This window comes from Dermacentor albipictus, chromosome 3, assembly GCF_038994185.2.
Source record: "Dermacentor albipictus isolate Rhodes 1998 colony chromosome 3, USDA_Dalb.pri_finalv2, whole genome shotgun sequence".
Taxonomy (NCBI): Eukaryota; Metazoa; Arthropoda; class Arachnida; order Ixodida; family Ixodidae; genus Dermacentor; species Dermacentor albipictus.
Genome location: NC_091823.1, coordinates 44,763,706 through 44,785,778, shown reverse-complemented (window position 1 = coordinate 44,785,778; position 22,073 = coordinate 44,763,706). Strand labels below are relative to the sequence as shown.

The 22,073-nt window shown below is 40.4% G+C and overlaps 1 protein-coding gene across 3 annotated transcripts in view; it reads left to right on the top strand.

Annotated features, from left to right (window-relative positions):
* The window catches only part of Pfas (phosphoribosylformylglycinamidine synthase), a 39,996-nt gene that overhangs the window by 7,130 nt on the left and 10,793 nt on the right, over nucleotides 1–22,073 (top strand). For all 3 annotated transcript variants that reach the window (XM_065427015.1, XM_065427017.2, XM_065427018.1), the window contains exons 3-18: nucleotides 509–656; nucleotides 2,061–2,211; nucleotides 3,068–3,176; nucleotides 3,693–3,833; nucleotides 6,639–6,763; nucleotides 10,176–10,304; nucleotides 11,137–11,394; nucleotides 12,543–12,776; nucleotides 15,165–15,475; nucleotides 16,243–16,374; nucleotides 16,524–16,628; nucleotides 17,113–17,238; nucleotides 18,309–18,489; nucleotides 19,021–19,110; nucleotides 19,673–19,828; nucleotides 20,876–21,144. In XM_065427015.1, coding sequence (XP_065283087.1) covers nucleotides 509–656; nucleotides 2,061–2,211; nucleotides 3,068–3,176; nucleotides 3,693–3,833; nucleotides 6,639–6,763; nucleotides 10,176–10,304; nucleotides 11,137–11,394; nucleotides 12,543–12,776; nucleotides 15,165–15,475; nucleotides 16,243–16,374; nucleotides 16,524–16,628; nucleotides 17,113–17,238; nucleotides 18,309–18,489; nucleotides 19,021–19,110; nucleotides 19,673–19,828; nucleotides 20,876–21,144 — 2,665 coding nt within the window. The remainder of the gene's footprint in view (nucleotides 1–508; nucleotides 657–2,060; nucleotides 2,212–3,067; nucleotides 3,177–3,692; nucleotides 3,834–6,638; nucleotides 6,764–10,175; nucleotides 10,305–11,136; nucleotides 11,395–12,542; nucleotides 12,777–15,164; nucleotides 15,476–16,242; nucleotides 16,375–16,523; nucleotides 16,629–17,112; nucleotides 17,239–18,308; nucleotides 18,490–19,020; nucleotides 19,111–19,672; nucleotides 19,829–20,875; nucleotides 21,145–22,073) is intronic.

Below are 22,073 nucleotides of genomic sequence, written 5' to 3'. Positions count from 1 at the left end.
TGTTCCAATTAAAGAAGATTAATACCAAATTTGTTTATTGAAGTTTAGTTTCAACCAATAAAATTCAGTATTCAAAAGCAATGTTGCACATGAAAAGAGAACCATGTCAGGCAGTTATGCTAGGTGTTATGTAATATTGAAGTTTTGCCACATGGAAGCAGCTCAATCACACTTAGCTTTGGATAGCTGCAGCTGGTAAATGAATAACGGTGTTCCCATTCCTAGACATCTTTATGGTCATTATAGTTTTGTTGCCACCAAGATGAAAGCTTACGGAATATTAAAGGTTTTCTGCACTCAAAACTAAGTGGTAAATTGCATTTCATGCACCTGTGCTATAATAATTTAAGCATACTTCTCACTTATAACGAACACTTGCTATAGAAAACACGTCCCATGAGACCGTAATATTTGTTAAATGTCGCTCAACTGTATAATATGCCATGTGGCTATCGTGCAGTAAACAAAAAAATAGCATACCATTGACGTTTTTCTTCGTTTCTTCCAGGCTCAACTTCTCTACGCCTTCTTCAACACAGTCTGTAGCCATCTGCCAAACAATTGGGCTTGACTGCATCGATCGCATAGAGCGTTCTACACGCTATCTGATTAAGTTTAGGGATGACTATGTGCCCTCAACAAAGGATGAGGACAAGGTATGAGCCTCACACCATTTAATCCAAAATTCCTTTATTCAGCCAGTAACTATATCTGAACCAGATGGTCACAAACTGAAGATGATTCAAGGACTGTTAAAGAGAAGTAAAATGCAGATACGCAGGATGAATAAAAGAACATGTGCAGGCAAGACATGCCCTATTTGCAGGAAATTAATATGGGACCCCATATTTGCGACCCCATATGGGGACCCTGCACATGTACTGCCAGTTAACTTGAGTGTTCGCATGGGCCCTGATGATAATTTCTGGGAAGACTCCTAGAAGAGAATTGTCCATGCACCAAGAGAATTGTCCATGCACCACAACTTATTTTATTAATACTTTTGTGAACATTAGAAAAAGAGTTGCACACCAAAAGAGAAAGCAGACAGGCATGCACAAAGAATTTTTAGCAATTTATTAGGCCATAGACACGAGAAAAATTATTGCATCTGGCCATGAAAAATTAGATGAGGCGTTACGCCATTGTGGTGTGTGGGCAGCCATTTGATTTGTAAGGCCGGCAAAGACAAGAACTGTGCTGATGTGTTAGGGAAACTTTTCGCAAAGCACAGCATTATCCTGGACTGTGGTAATCAAATTCACATAATACAGAGTGACTAATAAAAGTCTCGTGTGGTTATGATTGAACCATCTCGATAATGAAAAACTAAGTGGTTTACAATACTACCCATCTTCAATGGAAGGAATACAATAACCTTTAATGTGGCATGTTTGGCTATGTGTTCTGTGGAGCAAACAATGCCAGCTTTACACATGTTTTCTTCAAGGGTTACAAACTAAAATTGAACTAGGTCTACAGTAATACGGGGTATAATATGCTGTAAGATGGGCTGTTCTGCATGGTATACAATTTAAGAGCTGCATATATTTCTAACCTTTTTGAAGATCACGACATCAGGCACAAGAGCACTTTGGTGCATGCATTGCTGCCTATGGGCGACTGAATTTGCATATGCTCATGAACATTTCCTAATCTTTAGTAGCCCTAGAGTCTTCCTTTATGTGTACTATTTATGCTGTACACAGTAGATAAAAACACAATTTAGCAAATGGCACACTGTTTGAGAGCGTTCCTATCCTACGTTAAGCCAAACCATTTTCCTTTCTGAAGTGCACATCGAGCAGTGTAAGTGTGCTTTGTTCCAACTTTCACTAACAGGTAGTTGTTTTTAGTCAAAGCACTAGTTCAGCTGATTGGTGTTAATACTCCATTTTAAATCAAGTGCAACAAAACAGACAAGGGAGTTTCTGCATCTACGCTTCTTATCAGTTTTGTGGTGTCCAATATACAAAGGGGCGCTTCAGCCAGCTTGGATGTCAGGAATTTTGCTGACTTCTAAATTTGCAGACTAAAGCACATTCTTGTTGTATGACCAGGTCGTGGATGTGCTGCACGATCGCATGACTGAAACTCGTTACCTGACTCCTGTGACAACGTTTGAGCTGCCTGCCAGCACTCATTCCTGGGAAGAGGTCGACATACTGCAGCATGGGAGGCAAGCTCTGGAGCGGGTTAGCACCGAACTAGGTAAAACGCATGCATTCTGGATTTTGTCTAGCATTAAAGTGCACTAAAGATACTAAGTCAGGCTAGAGTGGTGGATAACACTTCTATAGTTACTTATAGGTCAGTCTGATTTCCACGAGTGGAGGCTCGATCATAAAGGACAGAGTGCATATCAATAAGAAATATTGGTGCCCCTTCGACATTCCTGTACTTGCTTCCTGTGGCATGATAGCTTTTTAAAGCGTTTACTAAGCACTAGGTAATTGTTAATTAACAATGTAATAGTTAATTACTAAGATGAAGCAATTAATAACAACTGACAAATAACGATCAATTGCTTATGTTAGAAGCATGTAAAGACAGCCTGGGAAGCTTTCATAAGCTTTACCTACAAGAAAAGTTATTCACATACATGTGTATAGCCTACGCAGTCAGACAGATACCATTAGCACCATGGTATATGCACTAATGAAAACAACACGATGCCCATAGTTGAAGGGGCTCCAAGACTGTGTGGCACAAGCATGCGAAAAATGTGAGCACTATACACCGTTGCAATTACTGCTGTTTAGTAAATGAATTTTTCGTGTGTTGGCACTGTCATGCAGTTTTGGAGCACCTTCGACCATGGGCACTGTGTTGCAGCTCATATTGAATGTGACTGTACCTCCACGATACACTGTGCTCTCTAGGTTCAAGTCTCCAAGCAGGGGAAATACCCAAGACATGCAGGTGTTTTCTGATGTATGTGGTCAACTGGGTTCAAGTGGAAGGCAATTGCTTTTCCAAATAAGTTTTTATGATTCTAGTGGTAGCTGCGAGGCATTTAATAGTGAATAATAAAGTCTGATTCACAATAGTAACTTTTTGTTGCAAGGGCTCTCATTCGATAACTGGGACTTGGATTTCTACACGGACTTGTTCAAGAACAAGCTCAGGAGAAACCCAACCACTGTCGAGTGCTTCGACCTAGCTCAGTCCAACAGGTATGAGGCATATATTCACAACCATATGTACATATTGTTCATAAAATCTTCTCATCTCATTTTTTAACATGTTAACATGTTGAAGAAAGCATTACCTGTGCTCATTTACTGCTCAAGGTTACTTGAAATGCACTGCAGCCATGTTGTTAACATCTGTCACTACGACTACCATATTTCTACATTTGGGCTGCTTTGCAATGATAAAATGGGCCTACCTACCAAGTAATTACATTCCTTTTTGAAACATATATACATTTGAAACATGCATCTACATAGAAAAAAGATGCATACAGAGTTTTAATCTAAGTTGTCGTTGCATGCTGAACTGCCCTGTCTGTTCCTGCATGTTAACGTATTGATGGGGAACGAATTATTTCATCGCGGAGAGCAGGGCACTTGGATGGTACAAGTGTAGCATACCTTTGTACTGCAGGATGTGCACCACTGCTCCATCAGTGACACTAAGAGCTCTCAAACATAGGTTAATGAAAATGCTTTTGCAACTAACATGTGCAGTGAACACAGCCGGCACTGGTTCTTCAAGGGCCGACTGGTGGTGGATGGAAAGGAGGTGCCTCATTCACTCTTCTCTCTCATTACGGCCACCCAGAACACGAGCAACGACAACAATGTCATCAAGTTCTCTGACAACAGCAGGTAACACGTTGGCTAAGCTCTCCTCAAACACAGTAGTCTCCTTTCACTATGGACGATTTGATTCCCAGCTAAAACTGTATACACATAATCAGCATTCCGCAATTATGAGTATTACCTGCTGCAGCGGCTCAGTGACTTTGCATGCCCTTCTGATGCTGCGTACGAGGTTGTGGGTTCGATTCCTGACTCTAAGGTGACATTTTGATGTGGGCAAATGCAAACGCATATGTGTAGTTAGATTTAGATGCATGTTAAAGAAATGTGAAGGGTCGAACTTAATCCAGAGCCCTCCACCATGATCATCCCTCATAGCCCCCATGTTGTCTCCGGATGTTGAACTCCGTCATTTGATGAACCCTCATACATTATATTGCACAGTGGCTTCGATCATAATAAAAGTTACTTCGGAAACAATTACTTTCATACTGTATTCGTACCGAATATGAAAGATGCCTGCGGAACGGTAGGGACATGATTTAGTTTCTTGACATGAGCTTATGTGAAAATTGACACTAATTTAGCAGAAGCCATTGTATTGTCACAGTGGATTAAAAACAATGTTGAAGTTTGTTTTCAAAACCACAAAATGACATAGAAATGCAGGATGCAGCACAAACATGGCAATGCACCATTCAGTGTTGCACCTTTGTCTGTCACTTTATATGGACAAAAGCAGTTTCTACCATTTCAAACAGGAAGAGATGGTCACTTTGTGCACATACATAGAGGTCCTGCTTCTGGCATCTAACCAGGATATTTAAGCAAAAAAAAAAAAATATTGTTCTTTACTTTGGTAACATCCAAGTCAGAATTAGGAATCGACTTGCTAAGTGATTGTGCCCTTAAACTGTTTTTTGATCTCCGAAGGCTAGTAAACAGCAAACAACTTTTATTGAGCAGAAGGCATTGCCAGGAGGAAGTTACGAGTTGAATTGGCTCAGATGGTGCATGCCTCTTAAATTTAGGTGTTTTTCATGCTTTGCCATTAAGCTAAGCTCTAATGTTTTTAAAGTCTTTAATGTTGCAATAGAGCGAGCTTTAGGTTTAACATTGTTCTTTACACTATTGTTCACAGTCAGGAATTCGGGAGTAGTACAATATACTCGCTCTCTTTGAAAGCCCTTCTGCTCTCCATAGATGCAGAACTTTTGCCCTGCCTATTGTCCAGACAATGAATTTTTACATCAACAAAATGTAAATGCACGGCAATAGCTTGGCCACTGGAAATTACGTTTATAATTCAAGCATTCTGTATTAATGAGGGCAATCATAATTAGGTATCTCATATAGCTGTGTGAACTTGACTGTGTTGTTTGCACCCATGAGTGACAGCGTTCATTTTTCCTGAATGAACAGTGGTTTGCATGCTGCTGTAGTGGTTTAATTACTTTGAAACAGCAAAAAGTGCTATAGCAGAATATTTTGAACTGCTGGTTGGTTTGTGCATGTCATGGTTTGATTTCAGCTCTTTACTCACATTCCTTCCCAAGTTGGCATTTGTTGAGCTTTCTTCAAAGCAGAATACATGTTTTAATTACTTGGTAAGGCTCTTCCAATTGATTTGACTTCTTGCTTTTTTCACAAGATCATTTGTGAGCTAGTAAGATTGCGTATAGGCCTGCATGAAGTTAAAGCTAGGCTATACATTTATGCATCTGTAAATATTTAAAGTTTGTTTAATTCCCAGCGGTAAATCATGTTTATAAGAATTGATTGCCATGTTTGCGCATGTAAAACACAAGTTCTTTTCCCAAATTTTGAGCCTCAGAACACGCCTCATGTTATATTTGTGTTTAATTGTGACACGTATAGCCATAATCCTACAGTTGAATCTCACTGATACAATCTTCGTGGAAGCCAAAAAATAAAATGCATCATCCAAATATCATACTATCCAAGACAGGTGGCATAAAGTATGGAAATAGCATAACATAGAAACAGCATAGTATGGAAATATGCATAACATGTTATGCAGAGCAGCATTGCTTGATGCCACACGAACTCCAGCTCGTTTATTCAGCAACGTTGGAAAAGCTTGTTGGTTTCCGCTGGACTTTCTTTCTTTGAATGTCCATAAAAAAAAAGTTATTCTGGAAGGTAAAAAAAGCCGCCGTTTCCTCACTCAACTGGCCAGCAGTGTACTGCCAGTCGGTGTGGCCACGCTGCCGTAGCAGCGTTTTACTGCCGCTGGCATGCTGTGGGCAATTTTTTTTCTCCAATGGGGCTGGGGTCTTAACACGTTTGTAGGTTGTTCAAATGTTATTTAAACAAGTACCCTGAAATATAAAGCAATGAGATTTAAAAATACCACTTCTGCAGTCATATTAACCAATTTCAGGTGAAATTGTGCCTATAGGACGTTGGCCAGGAGAAGGAGGAAGAAACATATTATTTTGAAAAATGTGTTACGCACAATCGTATATGAACGAGATTCCACTATATACTTTTTTTTTGTCAGAGAGACTGAAAGTTTCCTCTCGTGTCATATTTACAGTCGCATTGTTTATGTGCAAATACTGTAACTGTAATAAGCATCGACCTAATTAAGGACTTTGACTGTGAAAACAAAGCTTCTGTGTAATTTTCCTCTGTAGCATTGTTGCTGTGGTCAGATGAATGTCTTTAGTAGTTTTGATCATGCACTGTGGAATCATTTTTTTTATATTGTCATGTACTTCTATTTTAAGTTCAAAGCAGTATTTTAGTAAACTGGCTTAAGTTATTGGCATACAGCTTCACTGCTAGATAAGTATTTACCGTTCAGCAATAGTATCTGAGGAATAATGAATCTCCTCTTCTGTGCAGTGCCATCCGGGGCTATAAAGTTAAGGCCCTGCAACCTAAAGACACAACAGCAGGGAGTGCATTTAATGTGTGCGATGCGCAGCGTCACATCATATTCACCGCAGAAACACACAACTTTCCTACTGGTAAGTTCATTCCTCATACTGTTTTGATCCTCTTAATTTCTATTCATATCAGTCATGTACGCAGGAGTTCAATGTCAGGAGGAAGATAGTAGCCCACTGTAATATAGCCTTCCAGCATCGGTAGCAGCTTGATCTTGACATGTAGGCCTGAGGGTAATCCTTCGTTAAAGCATACCTGCTTTGCTGTCACCTTTGTAAGTAAAGTAGCTAAAAGCCTTGAATGTATTATGCTAGCTTGATTACAACTGAGGTTCCCTTAAATGCAGACAAACCTTGTATGTGTACTATCAGCTATAAATGTATACCATTCCTTTATCAGTCGCAACAGTTGTTACTGCCACCATAAGTATGTTGTTACCATTTCACAGACTTTGTAGGCTAGGTGAGAAATTTCAATTTCAATGGGGACTTATGTAACACATTTTTAAGAACATTCAATGTCTGTCTCCTTTCATGCATTGTCACTGATATATTTGCAAGAAACAAAAGGTTAACAGGGCACAGGTTCTATGAAAGGGCAGAATTTCACACAATCCGAACAGCTACATGCAATACATGCCATGTTCATTGCTTATTATATTTGAGACTGCAACTATGAATACACTTGAACATTGTTATAACAAAGTCTTATTCTACGAGAGTCTTATTTTTATAACAAAGTCTTATTTGTTACCTGCTAATATTGACAAGGCATCTTAGCTTTACTTTGTTATATCCGATAATTTGTTATATTTGTGTTTGTTATATCAAGTTCTGATTGTACTATACCTGACTGCATGCTTGGGCTACATAGAAAGTCAGATCCTACGCTGAACCTTTTCATTAAGCTTCTGTTGTTAAACGCTTCATTTAGCATCTGTAGCATATACAGTAGATACAAAGGATCATTTGCCTTTGCATTTCATAATTTTTCCTTTTGTGCCTTATTCTGCATATCACACTCCATAGGTGATGTGTAACCTACATGTCATAAACTGAGTGACAAGGGAATATCTGCTAAATCAACTGAACTGTCGCGAACAAAGGACAACATTGCTGGGAATGCATTTAATTAATCATTTAGAACAATTTATGACAGCTTTTTTGTCATGTGAACGTAATTTACATGCAATAGCTTGTGTGTGGAACTTGCTGCTAATTTAAAGACTTATTTAAACTTTACGAACTGGAAAACTTATTTGGGTTAAGTAAAATGTGATGCAAAAATAACATCATCATCCTAATCGGCCTATATTATGTCCACTGAAGGACGAAAGCCTCTTCCTGCGATCTCCAATTACTCCTGTCCTGCACCAACCAATTCCAACTAGCACCTGCGAATTTCCTAATTTCTTCGCTCCACCTAGTCTTCTGCCATCCTCGACTGCGTTTCTCTTCTCTTGGTACCCATTCTGTAACCCTAATGGTCCGACGGTTATCTAGTGGTCCAGTGAACCTTTGCAGTCAATAGATACTTCATATAAAGAGCCTTCGGTTTTCCAAGCATTATGTCTCCCCCATCTTTGATTAAATTGACTATTATTCCATTTTCTCGTGCTGCTCATCCATGTTTCATGTCTCGCAAGGCCCTTCTGACCTCATTGCTAGTTGTAGCAGGAGTTCCTGTATCCTGTTCATTACTATTTCTAATTGGGGTATCCTGACTCCTCTGGGTGCTGTACAGGTCAGCATAGAATTCTTCCGCTGCTTTTACTATACCTTCGAGATAGCTGATGATATTACCCTGCTTATCTTTCAGTGCATACATCTTGGTTTGTCCTATGCCAAGTTTCTTTCTCACTGATTTCAGGCTGTGTCCATATTTTACGGATTATTCAGTCTTTCTCACATTATAGTTTCGAATATCACTTATTTTTGCCTTGTTGATCAGTTTTAACAGTTCTGTGAATTCTGTCTTATCTCTTGAGTTGGACACTTTTATTCTTTATTGTTTCTTTATTAAGTCCTTTGTTACTTGGGAAGTTTGCCTACTGGTTGCCTTGGTGCCTTGCCTCTTACTTCACTTGCTGCCTCTGAAGCCACCCTAGTTACAGTTTCATTCATTAGCTCTGTGTCACCATCATCTCTCTGTTCTAAGGCTGCATATTTGTTTGCAAGTACCAGCCTGAATTTGTCTGCTTTTACCCTTACTGCCTCTAGGTTGACCTGTTCCATCTTGACCAATTTAGCTCCTTCTCTCTTCAAATTGAAGTGAATCCTAGCCCTCACTAACCTATAATCACTGGACTTTACCCTACCTATCACTTCTACATCCCGCACTATGCTGGGATCAGCAGAAAGTATGAAGTCAATTTCATTTCTTGTTTCACCATTACGGCTTTTCCAGGTCCACTTTCTGTTGCTACGCTTCCTGAAAAAGGTGTTCATTATTCGAAGCTTATCCCTTTCTGCGAATTCTACCAGCATCTCTCCTCTAGCATTCCTAGGATTGACGCCCTAGTTGCCAGTTGCTTGTTCACCATCCTGCTTTTTCCCCACTTTTGCATTGAAGTCGCCCATTACTACAGTATATTGAGTTGGCACTTTTCTCATTGCTAATTCAATATCTTCATAAAACTGATCTACTTCCTCATCATCTTGACTGGATGTTGAAGCATAGGCTTGTACTAGCTTTAATCGATACCTCTTATTAAGTTTGATTATGATTACAGCTACCCTCTCATTAATGCTGTAGAATTTGTCAATGTTGCCCACTATGTCCTTATGGATTAGGAATCCTACCCCGTATGGCTTCTTATCTGAGAGACCTCTATAGCAGAGGACATGGCCATTATTCAGCAATGTATAAGCTTCACCAGTTCTTCTAATCTCACTAAGGCCGATGATATCCCAAACAATGTCTGATAGTTCTCCAAAGAGTCCTGCTAAGCTAGCCTCACTCGACAGAATTCAGCTGTTAATGGTTGACAGGGTCAGTTTCCATTGGCGGCCTGTTCGGACCCAGAGATTCTTAGCACCCTCTGCTGCGTTACAGGTCTGACCACCGCCTTGGTCAGGTGCTCCGCAGCTGCTGTGGACTGAGAGCCATGGGTTAATTGTAGGAATCATGAGGGAGGCAGTGGCCGAATACTGCACCAGGGAGGCCAATTCCTGTTCTGTTGAGGGAGTGTCTTTGTTGGAGCTTAGTGGGCGTTCCTAATTTGGTTGTGCCTGGATTAGTACAGCGCCATTCACTCTTGGCAGCTTTTGCCGGTGTCAGGCATCACTCCAAGCTTGCTGATGTAGTGCTGATATACTGAAAAATGATATACTCACTTCTAAAACTGTTAGATAGGAGCTTGAATAAAGAAGATTTATGTACCAAAATTACTTTGTGCCTCTTCTTTTCTTGTCCTAATCTGGTAGTATATTTGGATTCTTGTAACTTTGAAACATCTTTTGTCATGTAAGGCAGCTGTATACTTTATTCCAGGTGTTGCACCATTCAGTGGTGCCACTACAGGAACTGGTGGACGAATTCGTGATGTTCATGCTGCTGGCCGTGGAGCGCATGAGATTGCAGCTACTGCTGGTTACTGCTTTGGCAACCTTCATATTCCTGGTCAGTATAGTAATACATATTGTTACCCAAAGGACACATATTGTTACACTGACACTAAATAAGGACACATTTAACTTTGGTGTAAAATACTGCAACTAGTGAGACAATACTGAACAGCTGAGAAGCTGGCAGCGGTATGGTGAAATATGTACTAATATAAATTTTTTACAAAATGTTATATTCTCTTCAAAAACACCTGTGCAAGAACATGTAATATGAAACCTATTATCATGACTCATTTGTAGTTAAGTTCATTGCTTTTGTTAAAAAACCTGTTTCTAATCTACTCCTGTGTGCCTCATATCCTGTTCTGCGTATGATACTGTAAACTTTCATTAGTTTGTCATCAGTTAATCTGACCTGCCTTCTAGTTTGACTACGTTTGAAAGTTCCGAAAGGTGTCCATGCCTTTCAAGTACTTCCGATTTAACATCAAGCAATTTGAGTAAATTCTGCATGTCCTACTGGGGTTGAATTAATTAGTCAACTTTACTATGCCACTAGTTATCAGTTTACTAGTATTGTGTTGAGCTTTATTAAGATATATGAATTTTCACCATTGTACTGAAATTTAGTAAAAGAATTAGAAGAAGCGTGGAGGATTAGGGGCAGTTGCTTCATCTCATCCTTTGGAAAAATGGAAAGGCAACAGTATTTTGACCATTCGATTTTTATTTCCAAGTTTTGAAGAGGTGGGCTTGCACATTCTTGGCTTTCACAGCTGTTACCCTTTATTAAAGTGTTTGTAACAGCTAACAGAGTGTTTCTGCAACTTCTGGTTCTCACTTCCTCCATTTCTTGTGGTCACTGCACTTGTACTTTGTCCGTCCAGGATATGACCTACCTTGGGAAGAACCTCAGGAGTACCCCATAAACTTTGCCCCACCATTGGAAATTGCTGTGGAGGCTAGTAATGGAGCATCTGACTATGGCAACAAGTTTGGCGAGCCTGTGCTCTCTGGCTTCTCACGTTCCTTCGGAATGGTGCTCCCCGGTGGAGAACGGCGGGAATGGATCAAGCCCATCATGTTTTCTGGTGGCATTGGAAGCATTGACGGTGACCAGATTACCAAGGACAAGCCTGAGAAGGGTGAATTTATAAACCTCATACAACTCTGTGAACTTTACCACCTCACTGCAGCGAAATGTGCAGTTGAGAGCATCGATTATTGTGGCCACTGATCGGTGTGACCTTAGCCTAAAGGAACGAAGCTGACCTTTCCTGATGGCGCTCTGATGTGCTAGTGACATCATAGTGCACTACATGGCAGACATGAAGGACATCTACGGAGTGTAGCAATGTAAATAAAAAAACAACCTTCTTAGCCCCACAGTTCCTTTTTATTTAGAAGATGACCAAGACCTCCAAGGAAACCAGGCATTCTTACATTGTCTTCTGCAGGTTTTCTTCTGAGAAAAAAATATTTCAAAGCCTGTGTAAGCTTTCTTCCGAGAATATGGAGTACTCTAGTGCTTCCTTGCATCAGAAAATAAAGCAACAAAATCTTAAATACGCATACTACAAGTTGCTGGAAATTTCTGAAGCTTTGAGATACACCAGTTATTTCTGGTATTTACCCTCATAGTTGGGGTATAACGTATCAGAGCATTTCTTTTCATGGCGGTGCTGCAAAACTAACCAAACTGGCTTCTTTCTTATGCATAGCTAGTGAACATTGAAGACAGGGAAAATGAACTTTATTTATTTAAATGTCCATCGATTGGTACAAGAGGGTAAATTTGTGTTTTTCATGTTCTTAACAAAGGAATAGTAAATTAAACTGGAAGAAAAGTGGGAGCCAAGCCCACAGCCTTCATGCGATGTGTGTGCTGCTCTATCAATTGAACTTCAGAGGCAGCTTCCTCTCTAGCCACATTCTTCGATACTTAAGAACTGTCAGGCCAGAATTAACCATGAATTTGAAGTGACAAGAACACCCCTTGCTCCTAATTGCTTGAAATTTTGATATGTAATCATGGAGTAACCAAGCACAAAATGCACTTATGCCCCAAAAAGTAAATGTATGAAAATTAATCATGCCAGTGTCACTTGCACTTGCAAATGTGAAAAGGAAGGTGTTCCTTTTAGCTGTTCATGTGTTCGTATTTCATCGATGTATGATAACAGGGGATTGTGTAACCCAGCCTTTGGAATGTTGGTTACAGTGTCTATTGACTTCACATGACAGTTACCAGACAGTGTTTTGCAAGGTTAGTCTATGCCCCGTGTCCTTGCAGGCATGCTTGTGGTCAAGATTGGTGGCCCTGTGTACCGCATCGGAGTTGGTGGTGGCGCAGCGTCCTCAGTGACCGTTCAGGGAGACCAAGAGGCAGAACTAGACTTTGGCGCTGTGCAGCGTGGAGATGCTGAGATGGAGCAAAAGTTGCACCGCCTGGTGCGGGCTTGCGTGGAGCGTGGGGCAGCCAAGAACCCCATACGGAGCATTCATGACCAGGGTGCAGGAGGGAATGGTCAGTTCGGACTTCTTTTTCTTTTCGATTGGGGAATGGTTGAGAGGCTGGCTGATGTGAATAGTACAATGACAGGAGGAATGCTGCATTTAAGTGTGCAGCAAAAAATATATTGGGCACTTTTCTTTCCACTAAGTATACAAAATAAGACTGCCTCTATCACATGTGCTTAGATTTAGGTGCACGTTAAAAAACCCCAGGTGGTGAAAATTTCCGGAGTCCTCCACTACGATGTGCCTCATAATCAGAAAGTGGTTTTGGCATGTAAAACCCCATAATAATTTTTTGCCTCTATCACGTGGTGCAATTTCGCCACTCCAGCTGATTATCTTAAGAGGTGAGTGTTATGTGTATTACAAATTGCAATGGTAGCTAATTCATGTTTAATTAAATACTTTTTTAATTACCATATTTGCACATAAATAATGTGACCATAGATATAACCCTTGAAGAGACTTTTGGTCTCTAAGAAAAATACTTTTAAAGATAAGCTGTGGAAGATAGGACTCCAGTCGTTGAGCTGGATTGCTCAGACAGGCAGACATTGTTTGCATGAGAAATATATTTGCATAATCAACAAAAATAATAAGAAATTCATTAATTAAGTGTTACTTAATTATCTTATGGCACATATTGCAATTTACAAATTGAGGCTGGGAAGTTCGTAAGGCGGATCCAGTTGGAATAAATTCTCAAGATTACAGCAGTTTCGAGATATTGATTCCCGAACTTTGCGAAGAAATGCATAGGTGGTCTTGTTACTTTTGTGATTCAATGCATAAAACGGTGTTTTGTTGAAGTAAGTGAAATGACTGCATTTTAACCATGAGTTTGATGGTCTATATCTCGAAAATGTCAGTCACAGAAATACAAGTGGATATGCCTTGCAGTCTCACGAGCTACAATTTATAAACTGGGAGACAGGAAACTGAGGGCCAGATTTTTATTATTCATATCGTAAGAAGCCAACAAAGACACCAAGGACAGCATAGGGGAAATTACATGTGCTTATCACTAGAATTGATGAAATGATAAATTAATGGAAATGAAAGTGGATAAAAAAACAACTGGCCACAGGTGGGGCATGAACCCACGTCGTCTCATTTCATGTGCCAATCGAGCTACCGCGGCGCCGTTTTCCCATTCACTTTCTGGGGTATTTTATGTTTATCTACTCGAATTAAACCTGGGAGTGTTAACCACTTCCACCCTTCACGGTCTTGACAGTGGATGTGAAGTATCCTTTTTTGCTGTAGGCGTCTCGTGTACATTATCTTTTTGGGTGACGGCAACTGGTTAACCCTTTACCTCCTGTTGACGAGTATAGTCATCATGAAATTTTGTACCAGTATAACCAATGACTATAGTCGTCATAAACAAAAATTTGTCATGCAGTGAAGCTATGATGAATGTACTCGTCCTATTGCATATATTTGTGAACTCTGACACTAGATGACCATAATTGTCCATGTTGTACCATTTGTGTCTCGCCTTTCATTTTATTGCCGCCTTTGACACTCCCGCATAAAGCATGGCTGCTTCCTCAAAGCGAGACAATGAAAGCACACTTTAAAAAAGTATTTTGACAACTCCTCATTAGACCACAGCTCTGTAGAGCTTTGCTCAGGAACAGAAAGTGATGTGTTCTCATCCATCTGCTGACTATTCTATGGATGGCTCGGAGGACCTTGTGGCTGTTCGTGAGTCTACCATACGAAGACGGCCTACTAACTGCTTTAGGAGCTGTGTAAAAGTATCCACTATTCATATGTATGTTTTTGCAACGTTTGGGTTATTTTTTCTTCATATTCTCTTCGTAGTGTATAGAGCCCTGCAAAATGCTTCTTTGCAAGACAGTAGAACCATGCAGTGAAGCCTTCATCGTATCTTTTTACACAATTTGGGAAATAAGGGAACTCCATTGAATTGAAATAATGGTGGCCTTTTATTCAGAAAAAAAAAGCTCTGCAAACTGAGCAGAAAAAGATTCTGGTAAATTTGGTATAATTTTCTTCCTTTTTCACGGTAGGAAATGGGTTAATAAACCCACACATGCTACCTGAAAGCATCAGTGCTGAAGGATTCGAGGCCTCGCTCTGTAGTTAACAAGAAAAAACTACAGTTTCCCTTATAGTGCAGCTTCAAGATGTTAAACCCCGCAATTTGAATTTGAATGACGCATACACCTGATTCATGATGGTAGTTTTGTTTCAATATACACATCACCAAACAATCCGACTTGTTCCTCAATGAGAGATGCCATGCTCTGTTCTCAAAATGTTTCCTGTTTGTACTTCTGTGCACTGCTGTTGTACTGAAGCATTAGTAAAGAGGCAACGAACGCATTCGCTTGCACTATAGCTAAACGCGTGCTTTTATACACATCAGGCAATGTGCTGAAGGAGATAGTGGAGCCTGCTGGAGCAGTCATCTGGACCAAGAACTTTCAGCTCGGTGACCCCACCATTACCACTATGGAACTGTGGGGCGCGGAGTACCAGGAGAGTGATGCCATTTTGGTGCGGCCAGAGGACAAGGACACACTTCTGCGCATCTCAGCACGAGAGCGTTGCCCTGTCAGCATTGTCGGTGAAGTGACGGGAGATGGTCGCATCGTCCTCAAAGAGGACGGTGCCCCTGGTAAAAGGAACCCTGTTGACCTTGACTTGGAGTCTGTGCTTGGAGACATGCCACGCAAGGTGCGTAGCATTGTATTACATCACAGTAGTACAGTGTACTAGAATCGATAATGTATCAGCTATGATTGCACCATCTATTTAGCAATTGTCAGTGACATACCTGGTGTTGAGTGGCTCTCATTCAGAGTCATTTTTTCTTTGGTAAATATGGTACTTGTGCTTCCGCTCTTTTGATTACAAGAAGCTAGATAGCCTGAACGAGACTTTGAGTCAAAAGTGTCGCACAAATCTTTGCAGCAAAGTTAACTTCAAGGACTTAATCTGTCTCGAAAAATTTTGTAGTTCCCCAGAGGACTACTGTACGTGCATGAATATTTTACTGTTTTCGATGCCAGCAGACACAAGCTTTCCTGCTTCAGGTTTGTATGACCCATATTATGAAGTCAAACATGGGTGGTTATGGCATCATTGTAAGATTTGGCAAATCATTCTGCAAAAGCCTGCAAGGCAGAGGAAAGTACATGAGAGGGAAAAATTGTCATCCACCTGTATTGTAGCACAAAGCTAAAAAGGAAACCCGTGCGGTTTTCGTCGGAAATGAACTTTTGAAGTGGGAGAAAAATTCCTGGCTTGCTATTTGAACCCAGGACAATGCCTCTCCAGGAAGAATTTTTCTTCCACTGTGAGGCTTTGTTTCCGAGAAACCTGTACGAATTTCTTTTGTAGCTTCGTGCTACAATTCAGGTGGATGACAATTTTCCATTTCGTTGTAAGATTTGTATTCAATTGCTCAAACTTCTGTGCCTTTATTTCTTTTTCTATCACAGGTCTTCAAGTTGGACACAGAAACACCAATTTTGAAGCCTTTAAGCTTGCCTCCTGGCCTTCAGGTCACTGAAGCACTTCAACGTGTACTACGTCTGCCGTCCGTGGCCAGCAAGCGTTTCCTCACTAACAAGGCAAGTTAGCTGTACTGTTTGTTGTTTCACCACTTTGTATATAGGAAGACGTGAAAAGACTGTTCACAAGCATTGGCGTTTTGTTTGTTACCATTAAGCTAGATCCACTGATGCAGTTGTAAAAGCTTTTATTTCTGCGATATCCTCAGGTTGATCGTTGTGTCACTGGACTTGTAGCTCAACAACAGTGTGTTGGACCTCTGCACACACCACTCGCTGATGTGGCTGTGGTGTCTCTCTCGTACTTCGACAAGGTGAATATATATTTCTGTGCATCTTGCAATTGCAAATGATTATGCACTAAGCAAATTCTCTACCCATGCCTGAATGACATCCCACTCTTTCTGAAGCATGTGACTAAAGTTTTCGTGACCAATTTTTTTTTTTTGGTGCTGGCACAGCCAAACACACATTAAGTATCCTTGTTTCATTCTGGTAACCTGGTTTACTTCTTTCTGTGTTTTTGTATAATGACATGCTTGATCATCAGATCTAAGCCCACTACAGGATGAAGGTCTGTCCCTGTGATTTCCAGTCATGCCTGACTTTATCCCGCGCCTGAAAATTTCTTAATCTCATTACTTCGCCCTGGTGCCACCCTAATGTATTCCTTCCGTTGACATGTTGCTTTCTCATAGCTGTTTGTGGTGTATAAAGTTGGTTTTATAAGCCACTATATACACAGTTGTCTCTATACACTTGCCTTTTGTTGGGTAGTCATACTGCGCTGTGTTGCAGGTTGGATCTGCAACTGCCATTGGAGAGCAGCCAATAAAGGGCCTTCTGAGCCCTGCTGCAGGAGCCAGGATGTCCGTGGCCGAGGCAGTAACAAACCTTATGTTTGCTCAAGTGACATCACTTCAGGTAAGCCACGAGTTTGCTCACCTGAGCACTGCTTACCATATATTTTGTGCCACGTTTTTTTTTTGCTTGTGATGCTTTGTTTTTTTTTGAAGTTTCTTATGCATGTTACTTGTATTATGTAAGTACATCCACCTCTATATGGAACAGATGCGCTATAGCAGATTGTTGTTACGACCGAGAAGAGGCAACCAAGGGGCTTGATCTTATCTTTAGTAAAAACCATATGAAGCCAACAATGGCATTTGGGCGACAAGCACTTGTGGTGTCCATTGTACTTCTCTGTCCTTGTTGCTTTATGCTACATACCTTCACTTTATCATGAAGCCAAGGAAAGCATGGGACAAATTAATGTTTTCTTTATAGAACTGTATAATTAATTAAACATATGGTTGGATTTACAATAAACTTGAGGATATACTTAAATACAGGAAAATGGAAATAAAAGCGTAACAAAAGACAAATCTTAGTTGGTGCATTGCGAACCTGCAAACTGCAAATGACGTATATATGTTACCCTCTGGCAATAGCTGACCCTCCATCCACATTCATGAGCATTTATGCAATCTGTTCATAACCTAGCCCTGAGAATGTCAGCCAACACCATCTGTATCCATGGTGGCAGAAAGGAAGAACAATGAAATGCTGGTAAACTTTCTCCAACTTGAAGACACAATCCTTTTCCAACAGCTACATTGTATAACAATTTCAAAGGCTATATGCAATGTGCATGACAGAAATGAGCATTTCAGATAAAAATTAAGCCACACTTCTATCAAAATTTCCTTGGGAATGTACTGTATTATTTCGTTCAGTTCAATTTGTGTTCTCATCCATTCCATCTACTTGGCAGACGTTCTTGCAACATATTTGGTTCTTGATAAAGGGAGAATTGGACAGCTTGCAAATGTGTGCATGTTTAACTGGCAGTTGGCACCATTACAGAAAAATCCAGTTGTGCACATTGAAAATTGGACAGGACATGCCAGATTAGGACCTGCTGTATGGAGTTGCCTAGCTACTGAGCTTGTACATTTCTTATGTAGCAATGCTGCGTAACTTTTTTTTCGCAGGATGTCAAGTGCAGTGGCAACTGGATGTGGGCAGCTAAGCTCCCTGGGGAAGGTGCTGCTCTGTACGAAGCCTGTCAAGCTATGTGCGGCTCCATGGCAACTCTGGGGATTGCTGTGGATGGTGGCAAAGACTCGCTCAGCATGGCTGCACGTGTGGGCAAGGACACTGTCAAGGCTCCCGGTAAGCTGCGACATTTGAAAGACTCAATGGACCGGTATACATTATGAAACAGTTCACAGCAAACTTGAAAAGCGTGGAGGTCTAGGGTAGTCAGTCACGCATATTTAATGAAAGCATTGCAAGAACAAGATGGGAGTAAGAAACAGATAGCGCACAGTGCAGAAGTGTTGTCTCTGTATGTTTCTGTATGTTTCTGTATGTTTCTGTAAGATGCTGCATGTATTATATATATGAATACGTCTGTTATTACTGTCTTGTGACTCATGCATTCTTGTACTAGCACAATCTGTCTGCAACACACACAGTATTCTCAGGAGAGCATGAGTAATAGCATAATAAATGCATTACATAAATTGCTCTTCATCAAATATTTATGTGTGCTATGTATACTTAAAAATTAAATATTTGTTTAGTCCTGGTTTTCTTTTCTGGCATATTCTTGTCCATCTATGTAGACTGGCAACATGTGCTTGTAGTTACTGCCATTCGTAGCTTTTCCTCCAGTTCTGCCATAATGTTTCTTTCTTGCAGGAGCCATTGTCGTGTCCACCTATGCACCATGCCCCGATATCACAACTACGGTGACTCCCGACTTAAAGCTTCCATGTGTAGGAAAGCAAGGTGAATGATAGCTTAAAACATTGTTACATGACCCCTTTATCTACTCACTCACTTATGTTCTGTGTATATTTCTGTGGATGCCTTGTTTATAAATTTGGGAGTGTTTAAGTAAATTTGTTTGTGGAAGCAAATCAATGCCTACATTGTGGCATTGAGACACATAAGACATGCCAGTGTACATCGTTCCAATGCTGCGTGTACATCACAGCCAAGCATTTTTGTTATTCCAGGTTTACGCGGGAATAGCTATACTGCTTTCACATTCATATCCCAGTAAAAAAAAAACCTCATTGGGTCCATCTGGTTCTTATGCAGGAACACAATTGATCTTTATCTGTTTTGAGTTGGCTTAAATTGAGTTTTGGAGTACAAGTTCTGCTCTGTGAGGCATTTTGACTGGGAGGCTATTTTTCATTGAGAGCAACCAGCAGATTATGGTGTGTGTTTACACTGTTCACTTTTCTTCTCTTTATCTAAGTGTGGACTACATAAGTGATCACCAATCTTAATTTTTTTGCAATTGCAATAAAATAGGTGCTAAAGATTTATTTTGTTTCTATAGGGCTACTACTTTATGTCAGTCTAAATGCTGGAAAGAAGCGCCTGGGAGGTACAGCCTTTGCTCAATGCTTTAAGCAGCTCGGAGATGACGTGCCTGACTTGGAGGAGCCTGCAAAACTTCGCAAAGCCTTTGCTGCCACACAGGAATTGTTGAAGGGTATGTTGACCAGCCTTCTCAAGTAGGCATTGTAGACTACAGATCAAACGGTAGAGTACGATATTCTGGTTGTGATTTGGAGGTATAAGTAATGCACGCCTTGTAATATGTGGAATAGATAAGCAATGGTCTAGCGGAGTAACAAGATAGGTGTCAAGGATAGGGAGATGCAGTCGAGAGTGACAGAAAATTAAATGGAGTGATGAGATTAAGAAATTTGTAGGTATAGGGGGGATTTGCCTGATGCATGACAGTGCTAATGGTCTTTAGGGTAATGATCTTTAGGTTTGGACTTCATACTCCCGTGACCACTGGATGAAAAGAGCTGTTTTGTCGGTGTTATAGCAACACTCACGTAAGGTGATATATATATATATTGTTTGATGGCTCTCTTCAGTGCATTGTCGTTGACTTATAGACGTAGCAATAAAAATTATAATGCTAACTGGTTATAATGATGGAATTTATTTGCCCCCACCCCCAACTGCATATTGAAATTGTGTATAATTAGCCCAGACATAGCAATAAGTAAGGTTATAACAATAGCATTTCCTGGCTTACTCAACTTTATGAGGGCTTGCACTTTTTTTTTTTCATGCTCAGTGTTTAGTACACAAAGGAACACACAATATTATTTTTGTTTATTTCACTGAGTACCTGGAGCCATCGCCTTTTAAAAGGCATTACAGCAGGGGGCTGCATCAAGTTAGTTAGTAACAAGTCTTCTTAGCCACCCAAAGCATGAAAAAAGGCATCATTTCATGTTATACAAACATCTTGTACAAAAGGGTTCCAGTCTTGAATTGTACAAACAAAGGAATAATGAAAAGTGTCACTCCTTAAAGAAATTTCACCAACTAGTCAAGTTTCGCTTATTAAGTTGATAAATTACTTTCTTAGATCTCCAAGAGTTCATGGCGATTATTGTGAAGTTTATTATGTTTCTACCATATTGTTTTACTATATGCTCATAATCTACAAAAGTTTTTCAGACATGACACTTTCCATCTGCGTTTTTAATGTCATAAGCGCTGCTGCCATTTGCAGGTGGTCTGTTGATGGCTGGACATGATATCAGTGATGGTGGTCTCATGACTTGCCTCCTGGAAATGGCATTCGCGGGAAATTGTGGCCTGGAAGTCAATGTGCCCACAGGAGGTGCTGGTAATGTCCTTGAGGCTCTCTTTCATGAGGAAGTTGGCTGGCTGCTTGAGACTGATCCAGTTAACGAAAAGCGCATTGTTGAAGCCTACCAGAGGGTTGGGGTGTACTGTGTTCCCATTGGCCACAGCAAAGTCTTCGGTCCTCAAGCCAAGGTAAAAAAGCCCAAGCATAAGATATTCTGCATTGGCTTTTGATTTCAGACTAGATATGGTATGGTGTATCCTACTATGAAAACAATAATGTAGCCCAGTAAATTCTGCCTAAATATGCAACATTTTAATCAGAATGAGTCGTGAAATGAAGGTGTCATGTTGATAACTTGTAGAAAGAAAGAAAGAAAAAAAGAAAGATTAGAACTGCTTGCTGCTAAAAAATACAGTCAAATCACAACAGCTCAAAGTAAAGGTATTACAGGAAAATGTTCATTAAGCCCTCTAAATAGCTGTAGTACGGTTATAGCCAATGGTGTGGCTATAATAGCCAATAGTACAATACTGCACACATTGATCACAAAGGAGGAAACATGTATCATAGCTACAAATATTTGTGACCCTTGTAATCAGGCAGCAATTTTTTAGTTCTTTATGAGTTGCTGCATTAGCATAAAGATCTTTTTTTGGTGATATGTACAGTACTCGGCAATTAAAATGCGATGATTGGCCCCCATGGAGGCCGGCACGTTTTAGCATCACCAGTGAGTGCTGGGTGATCAGTGGAGGGCCAGATGCAGTCGTAATGTGTCGCAAAGGCCCAGACTTTCATTGTACAACACAATTCATCAGCTCAGTGTCCCCAGTGCCCACCAGTGGAGCAAAAAGCACTGGCCACTTTGCACTAGCTGCCATGATTATCGCCTTTGAATCGCTGAGCACTGCGGAATGACCAGTGCTTGTTTTCTCATAGAAATAACTACTGCAACACATTTAAAGATAAATGTGTGTTTATACCTACAGAACTTTCTCGGTCATGCACTTATTGGACATGATTGGGAACCTTTGAATTTCCAATTTATGGCACATGCTAAGTAATGAAACTTAATGTTTCTATGCTGCCGAATATATTCTTAGCCAAACGCAGTGTG